The sequence below is a fragment of the Misgurnus anguillicaudatus genome, chromosome 17 (assembly GCF_027580225.2).
Source record: "Misgurnus anguillicaudatus chromosome 17, ASM2758022v2, whole genome shotgun sequence".
NCBI classification, from domain to species: Eukaryota; Metazoa; Chordata; class Actinopteri; order Cypriniformes; family Cobitidae; genus Misgurnus; species Misgurnus anguillicaudatus.
The window spans coordinates 663,526-685,021 of record NC_073353.2 but is presented as its reverse complement, the minus strand read 5'-3'; the positions used below and the strand labels follow the sequence as shown (position 1 = coordinate 685,021).

General features: G+C 38.6%; 1 protein-coding gene across 2 annotated transcripts in view; it reads right to left on the bottom strand.

Annotated features, from left to right (window-relative positions):
- Positions 1-21,496, bottom strand: part of acvr1c (activin A receptor type 1C) — an 84,659-nt gene that overhangs the window by 23,873 nt on the left and 39,290 nt on the right. For both annotated transcript variants that reach the window (XM_055214806.2, XM_055214805.2), the window contains exons 5-6: positions 17,715-17,882; positions 5,273-5,429 (exon numbers count right to left, since the gene is read on the bottom strand). In XM_055214806.2, coding sequence (XP_055070781.2) covers positions 5,273-5,429; positions 17,715-17,882 — 325 coding nt within the window. The remainder of the gene's footprint in view (positions 1-5,272; positions 5,430-17,714; positions 17,883-21,496) is intronic.

Below are 21,496 nucleotides of genomic sequence, written 5' to 3'. Positions count from 1 at the left end.
TCCACCTTAACATAAGAAGTCTAATACCAAAAATTGATCTTTTGAGAGTTTGGGTTTCTTATCATAAGCCTCATATTATAACTCTTTCTGAAACATCGTTACACACTAAAATATCAGATGTTCAAATAAAGATGGATGGTTATGCTCTTTTTAGAGCTGATAGAGGCTCCAGGGGAGGTGTGTTAGTAACATATGTCTCTACAAATTTAACAGGTGAACTTCTCATTCCAACTGTTGAGCCGATTAATTTTGAATCACTTATTGTAAAAATAATTTTCCATGACAACAAACATATAATTATTACTAATATATATAAACCACCATCTGCTTCATGTGATTAAATAAAGTCAATTATGAATACAATTGATTCTTTCAGGAAAAATTGTGAAATGGTGGTTCTTGGTGATTTTAACTGTAACTGGCTTCATCATTCCTCCTCGAATGACAGAAATATGATTGCAGGTGCCAATTTTACTCAGCTAATAAAAGAACCAACCAGAATTGGTCCCTGTTCCTCATCTCTGCTTGATTGGATATTAGTTACACACCCAGATAGAATAAGTACATCTGGCATACTGTCTGACAGCTTTAGTGACCACTCAATTGTTTTCTGTGTGTGGAAAATTAAAATACCCAAACTACCACCCAAATACATTAAAGTCAGAAAATGCAAAAACATAAATACTGAACAATTTATAAATGATCTAGCTAATATTAATTGGACTAGATTTGATCTAATTCCTTCTGTTGAGAATGCTTGGGATTTTTTCTATTCTGAAGTTAACAATGTAATTAATCAACATGCTCCATTTAAAACGATTCGTGTGAAAGGTCGACATCTCCCATGGATTAGTTCTGATTTAATAAACCTTTTTAAAAAACTTGATCAAGCGTGGTAAAAATGTAAATTATCAAGAGATCCTACTGATCGGGAAGAATATCGGCAACTTAGTAACCACTGCAAAACACAAACTAGGAATGCAAGATCTAACTACTATAAGGATGCCTTTAGTCAAAATTGGAATAAGCCTAAACAGTTCTGGAAACATCTAGATCATTTCCTTAATAAATCAAATAATGACTCTATTAATAGCGTCATTGTTAATGATAATGTTATCTATGATCCTTCTATGATCGCTCAGGCATTTAATACACATTTTCTCAAATTAGTAGTTCACAATATTCTGATTATTTAGTTTCTTCTAGTTCACCAAATCAAACTGATGGATCCTTTTCATTTTCCAGAATTCAGCCATCTGAAGTATTTCAGGCCATCTCTGAATTAAAAAATTGTAGTGTTGGACCTGATGGGTTGGAAGCCAAATTTCTTAAACTTGGATCCAGTATATTAATATATCCACTTTCTGAGTTATACAATATGTCTCTAGATATGAGTTCCATTCCTATTGTTTGGAAAACAGCAAGAGTAAGTCCAATATTTAAGGGAGGTGATAACACAGATTTAAATAATTATCGTCCAATCTCTATTATTTGTACAGTCACTAAAATATTTGAAAAGATTATTTATCAACAATTATACAAATATCTTAATCAATTAAATATATTATCTCCTTATCAATCAGGTTTTCGTTCTGGGTACTCTACTACAACGGCTTTACTCAAATTCACAAATGATGTATTTTCTTCCTGTGATAAGAACCAATGTACAGGTGCTATATTTCTTGACCTCTCCAAGGCTTTTGACTTGGTAGATCACTACTTGCTTTTGGATAAGCTTAAATCCATAGGTCTTAATAGAAAAGCTCTCTTATGGTTTAATGTTTATCTCCATAACAGACGTCAGTTTATTCAATTCAAAGATGTACAGTCTGATGAATGTATTATTGAAAAATGTGTTCCACATGGTTCTATCCTTGGCCCCCTTTTTTTTCTATTTTTGTTAATGATCTCCCGCAAGTGTGTTATAATTGTCAATTACTTTTATATGCAGATGATACTGTTGTCTATTTTTCTAGCTCCAACTTATCTCTACTTCAGAATAAATTACAGACAGATCTTAAATCATTTCAAAATTGGCTTAAAAGTAATTTTTTAAAACTTAATATGAAAAAATCATTATGTATGCTCTTTGGTACTTATCATTCCCTTAAATCTGCTGACCTCAACCTGCACTTTGATAATGGTACTCCAGTGACAAAAAAAACCTCTGTCAAATATCTGGGAATTTGGCTTGATTCAGAATTAAATTTCAAACAACATATTGATTACATAATTAAACGAACATATTCTTGTTTAATGCCTCTATACAGGTCATCAGATTGTTTTACATTTAAAGTACGAAAAAAGATAATTACCCAATTAATCTTACCAATCATTGATTACGCTGATATAATTTATCAAAGCACGTACAATGTATATCTTAAACCACTAGATGTTCTTTTTAATAATCTGTGTAGGTTCATCTTAAAGTGCCTATATAGAACTCATCATTGTCAATTATATGATCCGCTTAACTGGTTGTTGCCTGATAAAAGACGACAGTATCACTGGTTTCAATTTATTTTTAAATGCATATGAACTTACCACCATATTTGAAAAGTGTTTTTGTACAATATACTCCACCTTATTTTCTTTGACACTTTCAATGTTTGACATTTACTGTCCCTGTTATGTGCAAAGTAGTTGGTCGGAGGTCCTTCTGTTTTAAGGCTCCTTCAGACTGGAATAATCTACCTCCATCTGTGAGATCTAATACTACTTTAGGCTCCTTTAGAACATCTTTGTAAGTCTATTTGAAAAATGATTGTAAATGCTTTTTATTGTAATTGCTCCTTGAATTATCTTGTTTTTGATTGTCAGATTTGTAATTTGCTATGGTTGCTGAAACAACTGGTTTTGTAAATACTTAATGTAGATTTTGAAATGGCTCTGGGAAGAGATGGTGATTGTGAACAGAATTGTCCTGTAATGTTTTATTTGTATAGTACTAAATGTATTGTTTTTGTTGTATGTTTCTGGTCCCCCTTGAAAACGAGATGTTTTTTTATTCCATGAATAAAATTTCCATAGTAAAAATTTTCATAAACAAATAATTAAGGGTTTGTTCTGTTTACAGTCATAGCTCTAATACAGTATGAACATGAACCCTGAACGAGCAACTCCAATCAAACTCATGTACAATTCGACATACAAATCTTACTAAAGGTAGAAAAGTGATTTAGTTAAGAGCAGAGAGAGATTTTCTCTCAATGCTGTTTGATTAACACGAGTGACAGACAGGAGCAAAATTAGGTAACTTCCCCTTTAAGACCAAAGTCCATATCTAATATACCACTGTTACACATGCGTTTTCTCTTATAGCCGTTTACTTTCTCTTAAGATCCAAATGGTCCCGTTTATAAGGATACTTGCAAAAGCCGGGAGTTTTGACGCATATCTGTATTAAAAGCTAATTACAGCGGTAAAAATACTCACAAGCACAATGAGAAGAGGATGCGCGGCTTGCATGCTCATTTCAAACAGAAACAGTGCGGGCATAGCACTGTTGCTTGTGTTTTAACAGCTTAAAATCACTTAATTTAAAACTGCGGCGCTTAAATAGTAAATACATATACAAATGTTAAGCTTTTGTCACCACGCTTGCAGCAACTTGACGTGGGCGTGTAACCTCGAATGAGAAAGTTAAGTTAAGTGTGTGCGCTCAATCTGCACAGACTGCTCCAACACACTCAGGTCCTGTTAGGACCGTATATATTTTTAAACTATGCTACATGGAGAACACATGGAGACACAAATATTAAGCAAAAATTTTTTACTACCAAGTCAAATTGCTTTTGTTACCTTTTACTACCTTTCAAGGGCCTTAATTTTGGTAGAGTTTTTACTACCACACGGACACCCTGGATCACCATGCCAACTGAGAAACTCATTCAAAAACAGATGCGCAGCCTCGCTCCCCCAGGCTTGCTTAAGAACAAAAACTTCCCATACGAGTGCAATGGTAAATACGCGAGACTACTCAAGTGAATCGGGGTTTGATTTACTCGAGTGGCGGTTAAACTGGACCGACACTGCGGGGGTGCCGGGATTCCGATACGATCGCACCCGGGATCGGACCGCAGCAAGTAAGCCTAGTGCTCCAAGAAAAATGCCCCAAGACATTCAGGCCTGTGCAGGTAGCGGATGCAGCCTCACGCTTGGGGGGGGGGGGGGGGTTAGGAAGGAAGAAGGGAGTTGAGGAAGAAAGGCGGTAGCAGAGGCAGCCTCGCGCTACAGTCAGGCCACGGACAGAGGAGAGAATTAGAGATGGAGAAGCCTGTGCTGGCTGAGTCTGTGCCACTGATGAAGGCATGCTCACGCAGAGTTAGGGAAAGCTGTGTTGAGAGGCTTGGTGGAAATGGTGGCTGCATGTTTATATAGGCTTCCATCATGCTGATCAGGTGGACACCTGATTTCTGATTGTTGACAGCTGGTTGTAATTACGAGATAGTTTGGCGGATTATTTGAACGTGCTCCTATCGAACTTTGTTAATAAAACATCATTTAGCCAAGACTCATTTAGGTTGCCGAATGTAAATGGAAAAGTTTTAACAAATCAGATAGCTATCCAATCAAATAAAACACACGAAGTGACCAGGTGTAAAAAGGCCCTATTATGTGCATCCTATTCAACACAACTGATCTTTATAAATGACTGAGTAGCTCAGAGAATTCGAAACTAATACACTGCAAAAAATGACTTTCTAACTTAGTATTTTTGTCTTGTTTTCAGTAGAAATATTTAAAAAATCTTAAATCAAGAATGCCAAAACATCATTAGGATTTGAGACATTTTACCCATATGGTTTTTGTCCTTTCTGCATAGTATCAGTCTCTTCAGTTTGCAATGTAGATTATAGTTTGTAAAATATATTGTCACATCACATTTTTGTCTAAAAACTAGACTTATTTTCTTAGGTCATTTTGCTCATCAAGAAAATACATTAGTGTCAATGGCTTATGCCATTACTTTGGCCTAAAATGAGCTGATGTGAAGGCAGACTTACAGTATATTTTACAAACTATCATCTACATGGCAAAATGAACAACCACAAAAAATGTGTTTTCATACAGTTTCAAATTTGTATGAAACAAAGTTTTTGATGCAATTCTATCCTATTTGTATTGCTGATTTTATTGTTAATTGAAAAAGACAGTTGCTGAGTGAACTCACTTGTTCTGAAGAGACTGATACTATGCAGAAAGGACATAAACCATATGGGTATAACGTCTCAAATCCTAATTATGTTTTGTAAGAGAAAGATGGTCTAACCTCTTCGTGCCCACCCTGTGGTTGATGGGAATGTCGATGGTGTTGGTGCTGGAGTCGTGTTTTACAGCCAGACCAAGATCAGCAATTACAGCTGTTCCATTCTTCTTTACCAGGATGTTTTTTGATTTTATGTCTCTGTGGGCGATGGCAGGCTTTCCTGTTCCAAGAGTAATACACCAAGTTAATAAAGCATACAGCTGACAAAAACCTTGTTATACAGAAAAGCAACAATGTACAGTACTAACTGGCTGATCTTTTCAAGCCTTATATACCTGTTGCAAAATGACTTGTTGAGCTTAACAGTTTAGCATGAGGTTGAAGTGGGGGTTTGTGTGTTGTGAAGATAAGTGTTGTACAGGGAGGATTTGAGCACAGGCTGGTTGTTTCTCAATCCAAAGGCTGCAGCCTGTGGAGGTCGCATATGCAGGCTGCATACGTCATCAAGCCTGTTTTATTTAAGTTAAATGAGCATTTACGATTAACTAAGAATGATAGTCAACCTTATAATTGTTCATATTCTGACAGCCTTAATGATGTATGCATCCTAGAAATTCGACCTCTGGTGGCTGCAGCCTTCGGATTGAAAAACGGACACTGGTTTCCGCACTGCATTTCGGGACCTGCACCTGCCTCGTCACCCCTCTGCTTTGATATGCGTTTTGTGTTTTACAAATTAAGTACTGCTAAAGACACTGTGGGTTCACGCTAGAAGTCAGGACTGATTTAAAAACATTACACATTTCGTCAGTAGGCTGGGAGTAGGTAATCTTTTGTGGCTGCTCAAACAAATTTGGCCACATGACCCTAGTAAAAAATAAATATACTAAAATATATTTTAAATGCATTTATTTTATGCTAAGTATACTGCAAATACATTAACACATCTATGTATTAAATGAAAATACCCCATAATTGTACTTATTTCATGCTTTCTTCAAATGCATGCAGCAGTAACTTTGTGCACTAAAAATAAGTTGTAAAGTAGTGCAGTAGTGCATTGTGATAACATATATTTTGTCTTTTGACCTGATCATGATACATTTTCTCTTGAGTGAGTAAGGATGGATAGCAAATACATTGTTTGTTTAAAAGCCACAAGACTCATTATTTTACAGAGGGTTCCATCTTCCAACTAAACAACTGAGTTGTTTCTTTTTGTAAGTGTGGTATTATTGTAAGAATGGTAAACAACACCTTTAAAATAACCCTGATTGAACTGTCACATTACAGTTTTTCTCGATTGCTACAACACTATAACCAGGCTTTTGAACTAAAATTTAAAAACCATAACGCCATTTTTCAAGAAGCACAATCATTTTGCTGAACTATTAACACTACTCCCCTGCTTTAACAAATGAGTCAGTTTTAGTGAACTAATACTTCAAAACTTTACACACAAATCCCTACATTTCTCAGTGCTTACACCATGTGATCATATGGAAAGCACTAGCATTCAATACTGCTCACTCAATTCATCACAGCTTAGGCTCAATTAGCAAACAATTATTCCACCTGTACCAAGGTGGAAACACTAAAAGTCAAAATTGAACACACATCAATAAGATCCTTCAATAGATAAAAAAAGGGCCTGAATCAGTTCACTGAGCTTTGGAACAATGGTTCCACAGAGAAATGAAGGAATAGGTCGAAAAGGAGGAGGAGGAAGAGGAGGATGATGTGGTGAAAGAGGAGGAAGAGGACATGGTGAAGGAGGAGGAAGGGGAGGAGGACATGGTGAAAGAGGAGGAGGGAGATGAAGGGCAAGGTGACAAGCAGTCTCAGATGAAATTCGAGCCACTCTAGCTGACCATGTCCTTGTCCATGGTATGACTATGAGTGAGGCTGAGCAACGAGTAAAACCTAATTTGAGTCACTTTACTGTTGCCTCCATCTTCAGAGCCTTCAGGGAGGAAAACAGATAGATGTACTTACAGTAGACTGCTCTGTACAGTAACTTTAGTGTGCATACACTGTTGGACTATGCTACAGGAATAAAGAAATGCATCAAATTGCCTTCCATATAGATCGACATATCAGTAGATGAATGCCAGGGGTGGATCATGCAAGATGATTTTATCCTCGCTGTTTGGCTAGGACCAATATAGCCTTTGATGTGGATGAGATTCTCTGACCCAGAACAAAGACGGGATGTTGAGGCGGAATAATTACAGTTTTTTACAATTGCTTACACACAAAATCTTTTCATGTCACACGATTTTTGAAACCTCTCACTCAAAGTGCAAAACTACATGCCAAATCATCAAAACCATAAGCTATTTCTCAGCCTTTGACTCAAAACACTACACACAATTCTCTACCTAAAACACAAAGATCTATGAGGAAGTCACTTGCTTTCCTTTTCCAAACACAACCAATCAAAATGCTACACTTATTCACCAGGTCACACAGACACCCTTTTCACATATGCAAACACTAATTGCTTTACTGATCACTTACCAATCACTGCTTTACTTTACAGTAGTATAGATAGTAAAGTGGCAATCTGTACCAGCCCGCCAATTCCTGTACCGGGACCCCACACACAATTTACTGTAAGAATATACTTTTGGTTTACATGTTTATAGTTTTGTTGTATGCTAATGTATACAACAGTAATGTTTGGACTAATAAATATTTTCTGTTTCTACATTGCATTGGCCTTTTCAGTGTACTTCTTACCCCTCTCAGCAGATTACTTTCACTATAGAACATTGTATTGAAATGTAGATATAAGCCTATAAAAGACCAAAGAGCTTTAGATTTTGAACAGCAGTGTTTACATGGTACATCCAAAAATATATTATTATGAAAGAAGTGTTTGCCATTTGATGCAAATGCTTCATTTTGACAAGTGTTTGTGGCACTTTGAATGCAGTGTTGCATTTTGAAGGAGATATGTGCTATTTTGCATTTTGTGTGTGCAGTTTTGAGAATTGTGTGTAGAGTTTTGAAAAAAGGAGACTTAGTTTTGAAAACGTGTGTAAGCAATTGGGAAAAACTGTAATAAAAAAAAATGTTTTACAGTTGTGCTGTGTAGCAACTGAATGAATATAAATATGCTAATGAATTCATTGATTGTGTCTTTTTTGGTCATGTGCAAAGGTTTTTGAGCGGGAGAACCACAAGCAACTTACCAGTTTTGGATATATTGTTTTGAATTTATTGCACCAGTGTGTAATACTATGTTTTAGTGTGTGTGTTTTTGAAAGCTTGTGTGTGTTGTCTGAGGGAAAAGTCTGGTTTTTCAGTAAGAGTGAATGGTTTTGAGTGTAGAGCTTCATTTTGACCTGAAAAAAGAATGTTTGGAGTATTGGGTGATATGTGATGCAATTGTGTTTACTGTTTTGAGAATATGAGGCATAGTTTCAAGAAATGTATTTAAGCTACTGAGAAAAACTGTATTCCGCCTCAATCCTGTCTTTGTTCTGGGTCAGGCCAGAGAATCTCATCCACATCAGAGGCTATATTGGTCCTAGCCAAACAGCGAAGGTAAAATCCTCTTGCATGATCCACCCCTGGCATTCACCTACTGATATGTCGATCTGTATGGAAAGCAATTTGATGCATTTCTTTATTCCAGTAGCATAATCCAACAGTGTATGCACACTAAAGTTACTGTACAGAGCAGTAAGTAAGTACACCTATCTGTTTTCCTCCCTGAAGACTCTGAAGATAGAGGCAACAGTGAATGGACTCAAATTAGGCTTTACTTATTGCTCAGCCTCCCTCATAGTCATACCATGGACAAGGACATGGTCAGCTAGAGCGGCTCAAATTTCATCTGAGACTGCTTGTCACCTTGCCCTACTTCTCCCTCCTCCTCTTTCACCACGTCCTCCTCCTCTTCCTCCTCTTTCACCATGTCCTCCTCCTCTTCCTACTCCTTCACCATGTCCTCTTCCTCCTCCTTCACCACATCCTCCTTCTTTCCCTCCTCTTCTGCCTCCTCATCTCCCTCTTCCTCTCCCTCCTCATCATCTTTCTCGACCTATTTCTTCATCATGTCCTCTTTCACCACGTCCTCCTCCTCTTCCTGCTCCTTCACCATGTCCTCTTCCTCCTCCTTCACCACATCTTCCTCCTTTTCCCTCCTCTTCTGCTCCTCCTCTCCCTCCTCCTCCTCCTTCTCGACCTATTTCTTCATCATGTCTTCTCCCTCCTCCTTCACTATGTCCTCTTCCTCCTCCTTCACCACATTCTCCTTCTTTCCCTCTGCCTCCTCCTCTTCCTCTCCCTCCTCATCTTCTTCCTCCTCCTTCTCCTCGACCTATTCCTTTATTTCTCTGTGGATCCATTGTTCCAAAGCTCAGTGAACTGATTCAGACCCTTTTATTTATCTATTGAAGGATCTGATTGATGTGTGTTCATTTTTGACTCTTAGTGTTTCCACCTTAGTGTAATTGTTCAGCAAAATCATTGTGCTTCTTGAAAAATGACGTTATGGTTTTGAAATTTTAATTCAAAAGGCTGGTTATAGTGTTTTAGCAATAGAGAAAAACTGTAATAGCAAGCAGCTCTTTATTAACAATTCTGTTTTTTGTGCCTATACTGTATACCAGACTTTGTCATGATGCTTTGCTTACTGTCTAGCCAGAGAGACAAGTTGTCTTGTTGTGCCAAGGCAGACACTATGTTGGTATTCGGTTTTTGCTGCAATTGTATGGTGGCGCAGTTGGTAAAAACAGTACCTCTGTACGGGAGGGACCCGGGTTCAAATCCAGACAAGCACAAGATTTGTATACAAAGTGGTTTGTATGAAGTGTCAGTATAAAGCAAATGTTCAATCCAGGTGTATAAATCACTGTAAATAGATTATGAAGAAATACTAATATAATATTTTTTCACTGCTCTCAAGGTACTAATAAACAGAAGTCCTAGCCTGCATGAAGTGTATTTTAATGACAGTGTATTACCTGAAATACACTAGAAGTCTGAGTTGAAGGTACTTCCAATGTCATTGCAAGCAATTTTAAGTATGTCTTAAGCATACTACATCTCACTCAAAGTTATATTACAATACAATTTTATTATGCTTCAAATGTGTTTGAATGTCACTATTAGTAAAATACTATGGCCTCAGTTTATTATAAGTATAACATAAGTGTAAATAAAATGTAATTTAGTTGCAATTGTAATGTTATTAAAATAAATTTCAAGTGCACATTGAATTTTTTGTTTTGTATATTGTCCAAAATTAGGGTAGATACTTAAGTTGTACTTAAGTATACTTTGAATAGTTCCACTTTAGCACAAAAAATTATATTTAACACAATTTTAGTTGGACCCCAGTACTACTTTCACACAACTAAAGTGCATTAAGTACAAAATGAGTTGTTCCAATTTAGCAGACTTGAAGTATACCAATATATAGTGTTCAACAAATACATTTAGTTATACTAAAGTACATGTGAATAAATTGTACCTAAGTATACTATTTTTTCACTAGGGCGGTTAATCTGACTGGGTGTAAAGAACCAAAGCTCAGCATCTATTTTGAGAGATGACCAGCTCTGGCCTTTAAGAGGATTTAATGCAATCAACCATTTACTCTTTATAAAGGCTGCTGTCTGCAACTCCAGGTATTTGGGGGTTACAAAGCCATGATGTAACACAGTCCACACTACCACTGTACTATAGACATTGTACCAGAGACCAGTTTAAATCCAGGGTCTATAAAATATTCACACACTTGAACTTTCATGTCTTCTTGTCATATAGGATTAATTTACATGGGACTTACTATGTTTTTTTACTCTTTTAATGTCTAGATGAAAACATCACATAATTTCTGTGTTATCAAGAATTTTGAAACTGAGAACCCACTGTTAAAAAGGTCATCTGTACTTGGGAGTTTATATAAACTATAAAAGACCAAAACTTATATTTTTGGCAATGGGCATCAAAACACAACACTGTGAAGCAATGGCTAAATTGATTGGGAGGGTAGAGGTTAAAGGTAACATAGCAAATACAAATCTTGTGCCAGCTCATCTTGTGTGTTAGCCGCTGCTCTTCCAGAATTGAAACAAAATTTATTATTTAATTAAAACAAACTTTATTTAAGTTAATTAAAAGGTAATCAGGGAAGGGGAAGGGAAATCTAGAATCACAGGTCCAGAGAGTGTCAGTCCGAGTCGCTTCTGACTCTGTCACGGGGGCTCTCAGGTGGGTCTTTAGACGATTCGTGTCCTTTCCCTCACGTGACTTAACCGGGTTATTCACAATGGTGTCTCCTGTGTTTTTCCTGCAGGGAAACTGGCGGTGGGGCCCTTCTAGTTCCTGCGCGTAAAGAAGTGAAGAAGGTAAGTAACACTGATGAAGTAGATGGGATGCGTACCTGACGCTGTTCGGCACGTGATCCTGGGCCGCTGTTGGAAACACTTGGAAGATCCACAGGTAAGTATAGACAGGACGTCTATCGGTGTGTGGGTAAGTATGCAAGAGAGAATACACACAATCACAACTTCAATTCGTCCAGGTAAGTCTTACGGGTGGGATTCACAGGTGGATCTACAAGGGCAATACACTGGTGCTTTGCTCGGGGCGTACAGGTAAGAGTACAGGAGGACCACTGGATCTTTACTTTGGGTGTGCAGGTAAATCTACAAGGGCTATACACTGGGTCTTAGCTTTGGGCGTACTGATGAGTATACAGGGGCAACTGGAGTTTGACTTTGGGCATAGTATACAAGGGCTATATGCTGGTAAGTATATAAGGGCTATATGCTGGCTCTTAGCTTTGGGCGTACAGGGGGTACACAAGGGCAACTTGAGTTTAACTTCAGGCATACAGGTAAGTATACAAGGGCTACACGCTGGCTCTTAGCTTTGGGCGTACTGAAGGGTACACAAGGGCAACTGGAGTTTGACTTTGGGCATACAAGTGGGTATACAGGAGTACTATGGAATGGATACAACTCACAGACTCTCAAAGAGGTGGACAACAGGCTTTAGCCCTTTGGAGCTCGGGGGACTGGAGAGGATGTATCCGTCGCGACACCTGTAGTCCTCTCTGCCGGGATAGACTTTCCAGGGCAACATTCAACACGGTCACCTCCAACCGTGAAAAAACTCCCTCGACGACACAGAGCCTTAAACTCCGACCTGTAGAACTGGTAACAAACAGACAGAATTCCCTCGCAAATTTACTCAGCTTCAGTGCATAAATGGGGAAAGACACACCACCTCTCGAATTTGAACAGGGGTAGATGGGGGTGCAGATTGAAGTTGCTGCGCGTTGGGCCTACCACGGCCTCAGCTGGCGTCACCACGCTGGGTGAATTCAGGTAGGTTTGTTCCACCGAGTATGTAGCTCAGGAATGAATCGAACGCTTCCCTCTCCTCTCTTTCAGACAACGGACAAGAGATCTAGACAGGGGCGAACCTCTGAAATCACTCCACAAACAGGTAATCATACACAAGGGCTACACAGCTGGGTTTTCATATGGCAGCCAATACTTCCCTCTGTCGACGTCCCCCACAATGTGCACAATGTTCCTTACTTGTTATTGTTGGCGCGCCACCACTAGGTAGAGTAGGGGTCCAGAGCCATGAGCGGGCATGTATATGAAAAGCGGTCGTCCCACAGCACCAGTGCACATTCCTTTCCACAGGGTTTTTCTCCCGGCCTAGAGGGTGATTACTGACAACATGACACAGCACGACACTGCAAACTCCAAGTGTACACACAGCAAAGGAAAGGACTCACCCACTGCACTCCACGCACTCACAGTGAATTAAGGTCAGAACCACATAGGGCCGGGGATTAGTTCCTGGACGTTGGGGGCACCGATGCAGCGGACGGCCAGATGAAACGTCACAGCCACGACAAAGGCAACAGACTCCTTCCTCAGCTGTTTCCGGCTCACCCACCAATCCTTTTACTGTGGGGCCGCCTGCACACTGGTCACAACTCACCAGAGGTATACGGATATTCCACACTTTCAAAGTAAACTTTTGGCACGATGAATATTTCTGTGTACTCACAATTTCGTTAACAATCTCCTTCACTGCACTCCTAGCAGATCTTCAATGTGTGTTAGCTTCCCAGAACACAATGCATATAAACAAAATACTCCAATAAAGGTTATCTGTATACTCAGCCTCGTGTGTGTGTGTCTCTTTTTGCCCAAACTCCACAGTTCACTATGCACTCGTCTCTCCAACCGTCTCCTCCGCTCCGTTGCACCCACAATAACTGCTGGAATAACACCACCTCTTCCTGTGTTTCTGATGCTCTATTTATATGTCTCCTCTTCATTGAATTGCCCAATCAACAATCGCCCCGCTCAACAATGCACCTGTTTCCAATAACACACCGATTTGGGTTGCCCGGAGTTCCCGGAAGTGGGTGGTGTTGTGTATCATGGTCCGGGCGGAACTAATCTTCCTAACTTTAGGTTCCGCCCTTTCACAGTCACTCCGTGACATACAGTTCTGTCTGCTGTGCCTGTTTTGACACTCCAGGGCTTGTCTGGCATGTTGGTCTCTCTCGTCTACTCTCTGTCTGTCCAGGCCCCATCAGCCTAATCTCCCAGTCCTGTACTATGGGTCCACCTGTTCTGCCCATTGATTCTGCTCTTTCTCTCAGCAACTCTTGTCAAGCCCTTGTTGGTGCTCTTATATCCAAAGTTTCTCCCTACTCAAGTTACTTACTGGTGCCATTCAGGATTGAGTTAGATGAGACAATCTGCTTTTACGTCGCCTTCAATGATCACTGCTGCCACAGAGACACGTCATCAAGTCATCATCTTCTTTTGGCACCAGCCTTATACCTCCACCGACACTAAGACCGTCCATCTAGTATTACACTGTACTCCTTACAATAAGAACTACACTACTCCTTGTGCGAAACTACAGTTTCTTGGTGTACCAGTTTCAAGATGTGCTGTACCCATTTAGATCGGGAGCACTCTTCTTGCATAGAGTTCATCAGCACTGTGAAAGGAAGCCTTTCTACCAGACATATGTATAGCGCCAGGTTGGGCTACCTAGTCTCGCCTAGTCATGTTTAGGGACTTGGAGATGATGCCACAATAACAGACTGGTATGCAACATTATTCACAACCATCTCTAAAGTTTATAACAACAATAGCAAACATGTTTGTAGGAGCCTAAATGCTGTTACCTGATAAAAAAATTAATTTATGCTTTAAATAGTAATTTTCATGATTAATTTATGTGGAGGAAATTGAAGAGCATATTTACAATATTTACAGTTATCCAAGTAGTTAATTGTGTAATTATCTAAAATGTATGTGGATAATTTAGAGTGGATTTATATTATTTTGGGGATATTTTGGGAATAATACCAGTTATTGCATTTTTACCTTTGAAACGCATGGATCTTTAATTACTGGGAATACTTTCGCGAGAGGGGTAACCGAGAGTTGTGAAGTTTAAAAAAAATAGTCAGGCAAGCAGAGAGTTGGAGCCGCACAGTTTTTTGACCTCTCTCTCTCTCTCTCTCTCTCTCTCTCTCTCTCTCTTTGATCGTTCCTGTGCTGAAGTTTTTGTTACGAACCAAGTAAAAGGATACAGTTTTTTTCAACGAGTGGTACTGACTGAATGTGGATTGTGGACGAAGGGGGTGGACAAAGCGGCAAGCTAGGGCTTCATTTATTGGAAATCTACAGCATTAAAATACATAATTTATAAACATTATGCGTAGCGTTTATTCAATGTTGATAAAGTATATCACTGATGTAAACATGAAAGCTGTCTTATTCGATCAGACGGCTTTGTGTTGTTTCTGTGGGTGTGATGTCTGAGGCTGAGACTTGGCTAGCCTTATCCCTAATTCATTCACAAGGTTTCACAAGTCTTCATGTGGTACTGGTGTTACAGGGTAAGTAGGCCTAATGGTAATGTTGGGTGCATTGCCTTTCCCCTTGCTGATGATGTGTGCTATGCTAGTCCATCTGGTTTCAAAACAATGGACATTAGGATGCTTTTTTAAGCACTTTTTGTGACAGACATGACAGAGGACATACCGTGTCATCTTCAAATAATAATTATGTGACATACTTGCATCAGGTGACCTGGTAATGTGAATAAACTGGTTCCAACTGGTTTAATTCACACTGACCGCGTTTACATGCACCCTAATAATGCAGTTATAATGGGATTTTGTCAATACTGCGATTATACTTTACCTCATGTAAACGCAATAATTCAATAAAAATAATGCGATTAAGCTCATAATCCCAGTAAGTATAATCGCATTAAAAGAGGTGGCGTACGCCGTTTATAATCGGAGTATGCGTCCATGTAAACGCTTTAGTCGCATTTATACCGCACTAATTAAGTGCACGTGTGTTTTAGTCACGCACCTTAAGCACAAATTCGTTATAAACTTGACATTAGGAAGTTTTACGTGAACTCTGCCAACACGACTCGCTGTCAGCAGTCTGTCTTTCAGAAATAGCTCAAATAACATGACATCAGTGTATTAAACCATTAATGGACATTATAACGATAATTATAATGATAAATATATTAGTGACCACATCATAATGATAACTTCATGCTAATTCGCTCAACGAGCGCGGCATTACCTATTGGATATTTCTTGTAATACAGTTTTTTACGATTGGTTGAACACAAAATCTTTTCATGTCACACGATTTTTGAAAGCCCTCACTCAAAGTGCAAAACTACGTGCCAAATCTTCAAAACCATAAGCTATTTCTCAGTCTTTGACTCAGTTTTCAATTGCATAAAACACTTTTTTCAAAACACTACACACAACTCTCCTCCCCAAACACAAAGATCCACGAGGAAGTCACTTGCTTCCCTTTTCCAAACACAACCAATCAAAATGCTACACTTATTCACCAGGTCACACAGACACACTCCTCACATGTGCAAACACTAATTCTTAACGGATCACTTACCAATCACTGCTTTACTTTACAGTAGTATAGATAGGCCTATAAATAGGTCAAAGGTCAGATTACCTGTTTTGGCAATCTGCACCCCACCCCTTGCCAGATCCTGGACCGGGACTCCACACACAATTTACTGTATTCTAATGTAAAGAATATACTTTTGGTTTACATGTTTATAGTTTTGTTGTATGCTAATGTATACAACAGTAATGTTTGGACTTATAAATATTTTCTGTTTCTACATTGCATTGGCCTTTCAGTGTACTTGTTACCCCTCTCAGCAGATTACTTTTTCTATAGAATATTGGATTGAAATGTAGATATAAGCCTATAAAAGACCAAAGAGCTTTAGATTTAGAACAGCAGATGGTATATCCAAAAATGTATTATTATGAAAGAAATGTTTGCCATTTGATGCAAATGCTTGATTCTGACATGTGTTTGTGGCATTTTGAATGCAGTGTTGCATTTTGAAGAATATATGTGCTATTTTGCATTTTGTGTGTGCAGTTTTGAGAATTGTGTGTAGAGTTTTGAAAAAAGGAGACTTCGTTTTGAAAACGTGTGTAAGCAATTGGTAAAAACTGTAAAAACTTTTTTGCAATTGTTTACATGTCACTGAATAGAGCTGTTCTTGTTGCATTTACACAGCGGGAAACCAGCAGATGTCCTCAACTCGCTGCGTTTCGCGTAACAATGAATGTAGTAGGTTAATATCTTACCTTTTGGCGTAGTCAGTGTGGTAGAAAAATTTCACAGCAACAACTGCATCAGCTCTGGATACCTGAGGTAATTTTATGTTATAACCTATAAGTGCGCGTGCACTTGAAGTTCAAATAGATTTGATTGGCTGTCAATGGTTTATCGTTCATCATGTGCCAAAACTGCTATCATTAGTTGTTGTGTGAGCTCTGCTATTATCTTTAATATAAAACGATTTTTAAAACTATATTTTTATATCATGTGAACGCCCTTTACAGGCACTGTCATATTTATATCTTCATCACGGCACCGGATAATGAAATACATCTATAACAACGTGTTTGTCATTTAACGTAAGTAAATTAAAAAAGTGGACCATATATGTGAGTTCATCATTTGTGCTCTGCATTGGGCTATGTGTGAATAATCCGAAAATAAAAACTGCATGTAAACCGGAGTGAAGAGGTTAGCTCCAGTCATGTAAACATCTTACTGCGATTAAGACCTTACTCGCATTATTGGAAATAATCGCATTATTGGTGTGCATGTAAACGTGGTCACTGTCAATTGGCAAAATTTGTAGGGTAATGGAAATGCAGCTACAGTCACATTACAAAGATAAAGAAATTTTGATATATTAGTGAGTCACTTATCCCCAATTGGTGAGTCTGGGGGGTTGGGAAATGTTGTTTAAAAAATATTTTAATAAAATTTCGTATTTTCGTGTGGCATTAATTTAGTAGCACCGAAATTGCACTTTTTTTTAAAGGGTCAAGGCCACCATTACTTTTGAGTAAACCTTATTAACCCTTTGATACAATATTAAGTTGATTTTTACAGATGATCCACACCTTGTGTGCCGATGATCTCCATGTGTAGGTGGGCAATGCCACTTGCAATGGACAGTGCCAGAACTATCATCCCCTCCACTGATACTGTGTATCTGTTCAGGTAATCAAAGAGCGACCCATGCTCATGGTACTCTGACACCAACCACAGCTGTGTCCAGGAGCCATTATCTAAAGACAGACAGAGACAGATTACAACCACTTAAATCTGAGATGTGACCGTTTTATTTAAACCACAATCCAAACAAACAGATATCTGTGTATAATTTGTTACTTTGCCGGTTTCTGGATTAAGAACAATTAAAAATGTATGAATTATAAAATGTAAAAACTATATGGAAAATGCATGTATAGTACCCTGTTTTTAGAAATATAATTATTATATTTACATACAAGAGGTTTAAGTAGTAAACAAAAGGTTTAAGTAGTAAATATGTCAGGTTGTGTAACTAAAAAGTACTTTTTTTCAATCATGAATATCACAATATGTTTTTAAAAGTGGCCTAATGGTTAGAGACCCTGCTGAAAAAAACAATGAAACCATTACAGAAAATTCAAATGGTTTTATTGTGAATTGTATTGGTTCTAATGGAATATGGCCCAAAACACACTACAGTGTATTGGTCTTTGTTGGTCTCTAATGGTATGTATTGGTTCTATGTATTGGTTTTATTGGTTCTATGTATTGGTTCTAATGGAATGTGGCCCAAAACACACTACAGTGTAGTGGTTTTAATGGTAAAAGCTAATGGTTCCTATTGGTATTTTAATGGAAACCATTAGAATTTTCTTTAATGGTTTTATTTGTTTTTTTCAGCAGGGGTTTCAGGCTTAAAACTCTATTCCTGGTTGAAATCTCACGACTGACATTGCTCCCCAATTGCCCCCCAGGTGCTGCAGTGATAGTGGGCTGTGTAAAATCTGCCTGTCAATCACAGTTCCTGCACACAAGACATGCCACAGATCCACCCTCGCGCACATTCCACTCATGTATCCGCCTGAACAGGAGCGTTGCTAGAAATAAAGCTCTACTGGGGCAAAGGCCCCCCATTTTTTGCTGACTTTTTTTGAAAGCCTGCTGTGTGCAAGAAGTGTGCAACACTTCTATACAGTGTCCTTTGCTTAACCCACTATTCTACAGTTACTGCGAAAGATACATATATACAAGTGTAATCTTCATCATACCTTACATTATTAACATGTTATGGCATAACATGCTTGGAAATAATGACAGCAGAGAAACATTTTCTACATTATACAATGATAGCAATGATTAATAATTTATTTTTACAATAATATTTTAAGAAACCAGTCATTTTATGACTGCTATACTAAATAATCTCAGTCATAGTTACTGCTAACTGTTATGTAAATTAGTGTCCTAGAGTTAAATATTAGTAAACTAAATATAAATTTATATCTGAAAATACAGAACAGTATAACACATACATCTGTTGATTTTCTCAGCAACAATCCAATTCTATAGACTTGACAAGAGGTTTTTCTGAGATTTTTCCTCTAATGTTTGAGACCTGAGGATGTAGTTTGTCTTAAGTTACCTCCCTTAACCTCATCATCTCTCCTTTCTTCTTCCCTTTCCTTGCTTTGCACAAAACATTTCTGATGTACATCTACATAAGCCAATAGTGATCGAGTCAAAATAAGATTAGCATTTTTTTTTAGAAACTTACTTTAGTCTCGTCATGTCTTTTATAAGCTAACTCACTCACGTGGGGTCACCTTTTAAATGCGGTCGCGCGCGGATAACGCAAAGACGCGCGCGGACATGGATACCTGCGTGCACGTGTCAATGCGACTACTTCGTCGCTTCTACAAGCGTAAATTGGGTAACTACATTGCATATAGATCCGTTTTTGCCGCAATTGTCTTTGTAAAGGATTGCACTACTTAACTGCTAAAATTTAAACTTGAGATTTACACCGGGGCACAAAAGATTTACACTGGGGCACGTGCCCCAGTAAAAGGGGTCTGGGGACGCCCCTGCGCCTGAAGTTCACACAGGTGTGTTGGATTAAACCAGTGTTCTTCACATCCAACCCTGGAGAGCCAGTGCCCTGCAGAGTTTAGCTCCAACCTTAATCAAAAACACCTACCTGTGATTTTCTAGTGTTCATGAAGACATTGATTAGCTTGCTCAGGTGTGTTTGATTAAGGTTGGAGCTAAACTCTGCAGGGCACTGGATTAAACACAGCATGATGGAGGAGAGAATATTCACTAACAAACTTCTGATTCCTCGGTTAACAACCAGAGCTAGAAGAACAACCAATGAAAAGAAGGAAATGAAGATAGAAAGTGACCGTGCCCTTGCTAAAACTAGGATCAATATCAGACCGCCATTTGAAAGGTGGAGGAATCGACGAGATTTTAAAGGGTTCAAGCTGGATGCAGAGCTTTCCACATTTCTTCTAGACAGGCAGTGGCGGTTCTAGACAAATTTCACTAGGGGGGCCAAGGAGGGGCCAGTGTTTTACCAGAGGGGCACATAAAAAAATGGCAAGAAATTATATTTAAAGATTATAGGGGCGGTTACAGGAATTACTTTAAGACAGGACTAGACCTTAGTTTAATTAGGAAATATAACTAGTTTTAATAAACATGCCTTACTAAATACATTACTTGTGTGCATTTTGAAGCAAAACAAAGGGCACTGATGTATTTTAAGATATGGCATTGCAAGTTGTTTTCAGTTTGGACAGCTCTTACATTTATTTTAGTCTAGGACTAGTCTAATCCCTTTCCGGGAAACTGGCCCATAAACTTTATTTTACTTTACAATCATATACATTTTTATTTAATACAAGAGTGAGTGCAGGTGCAAAAGGGGAGCTGGGCTCTTTTCTAAAGCCCTCCAACCGAAAATCATGCGAGCCTACTCAATAAACTTTATGAAATGCAACCTTTTATAAAGACAAACGTTTGTTTTAGTTTACATATAAACACACATTGCTAGACAGTTAGGGACCACAATCTAATCAGTATTTAAAATAATATTTATTTAAAATTGTAAACATTTTTATATGTAACATTTAATTATATTCCTCCAATTTTATGCACGTATATGTAAGAGCATAATTACAGCGCTTTGTACAGTGTGTAAACTTTAAAAAGTTAGCGAGATGTTGGTTTTGCCGGTTGTTGATGAGTAACAGCTGTGAATGATCACCGCGCTTAAAGCAGCCACGTCACAGGAGAACAAGTGAACAGTGTCCCAATAATGTGAAGTGAGCTAGAGTACTTACCAGTGCCCAAACCTGCATACACATTCACAACATCGGGAGATTGGGAACGAATTGAGAACTCCCTGAGCAGCACCCGCAGCCGGCTACAGTGGTTGGGTGCGCGGCTCTTATTTTCCCGTGTAGAACGTTGCGTCGCATTAGTTCCGCTTTTGGCGCTCGCGTGTAAAATCAAAATAAATGTATACTTTTTTATTTGGTCAGCACGGGGTGGCCACAGTGGTGGCCAGGGACTTGTCTACAGAGGCACGGGCCACCCTTGGCCTCCGTGTAGAACCGCCACTGTCGACAGGTAATTGTGCTTTATCAACCATTGATTCCATTTCTGAGTGTTATGTAAGTAATCTAAGTATTCTTGCTAAGTATGCGTTCACGGTAATACTGTAGGGTGACCATACGTGCCATTCTTCCTGGACGCATCCCGTCCAGGATTTTGTGTTCGTCTTCCGGAAGTCGTATTTGTCAACCGCATACGTCATAGAGGATTATTATTATTATTACAGAAAAGCAACCGTTACATTTTAAGG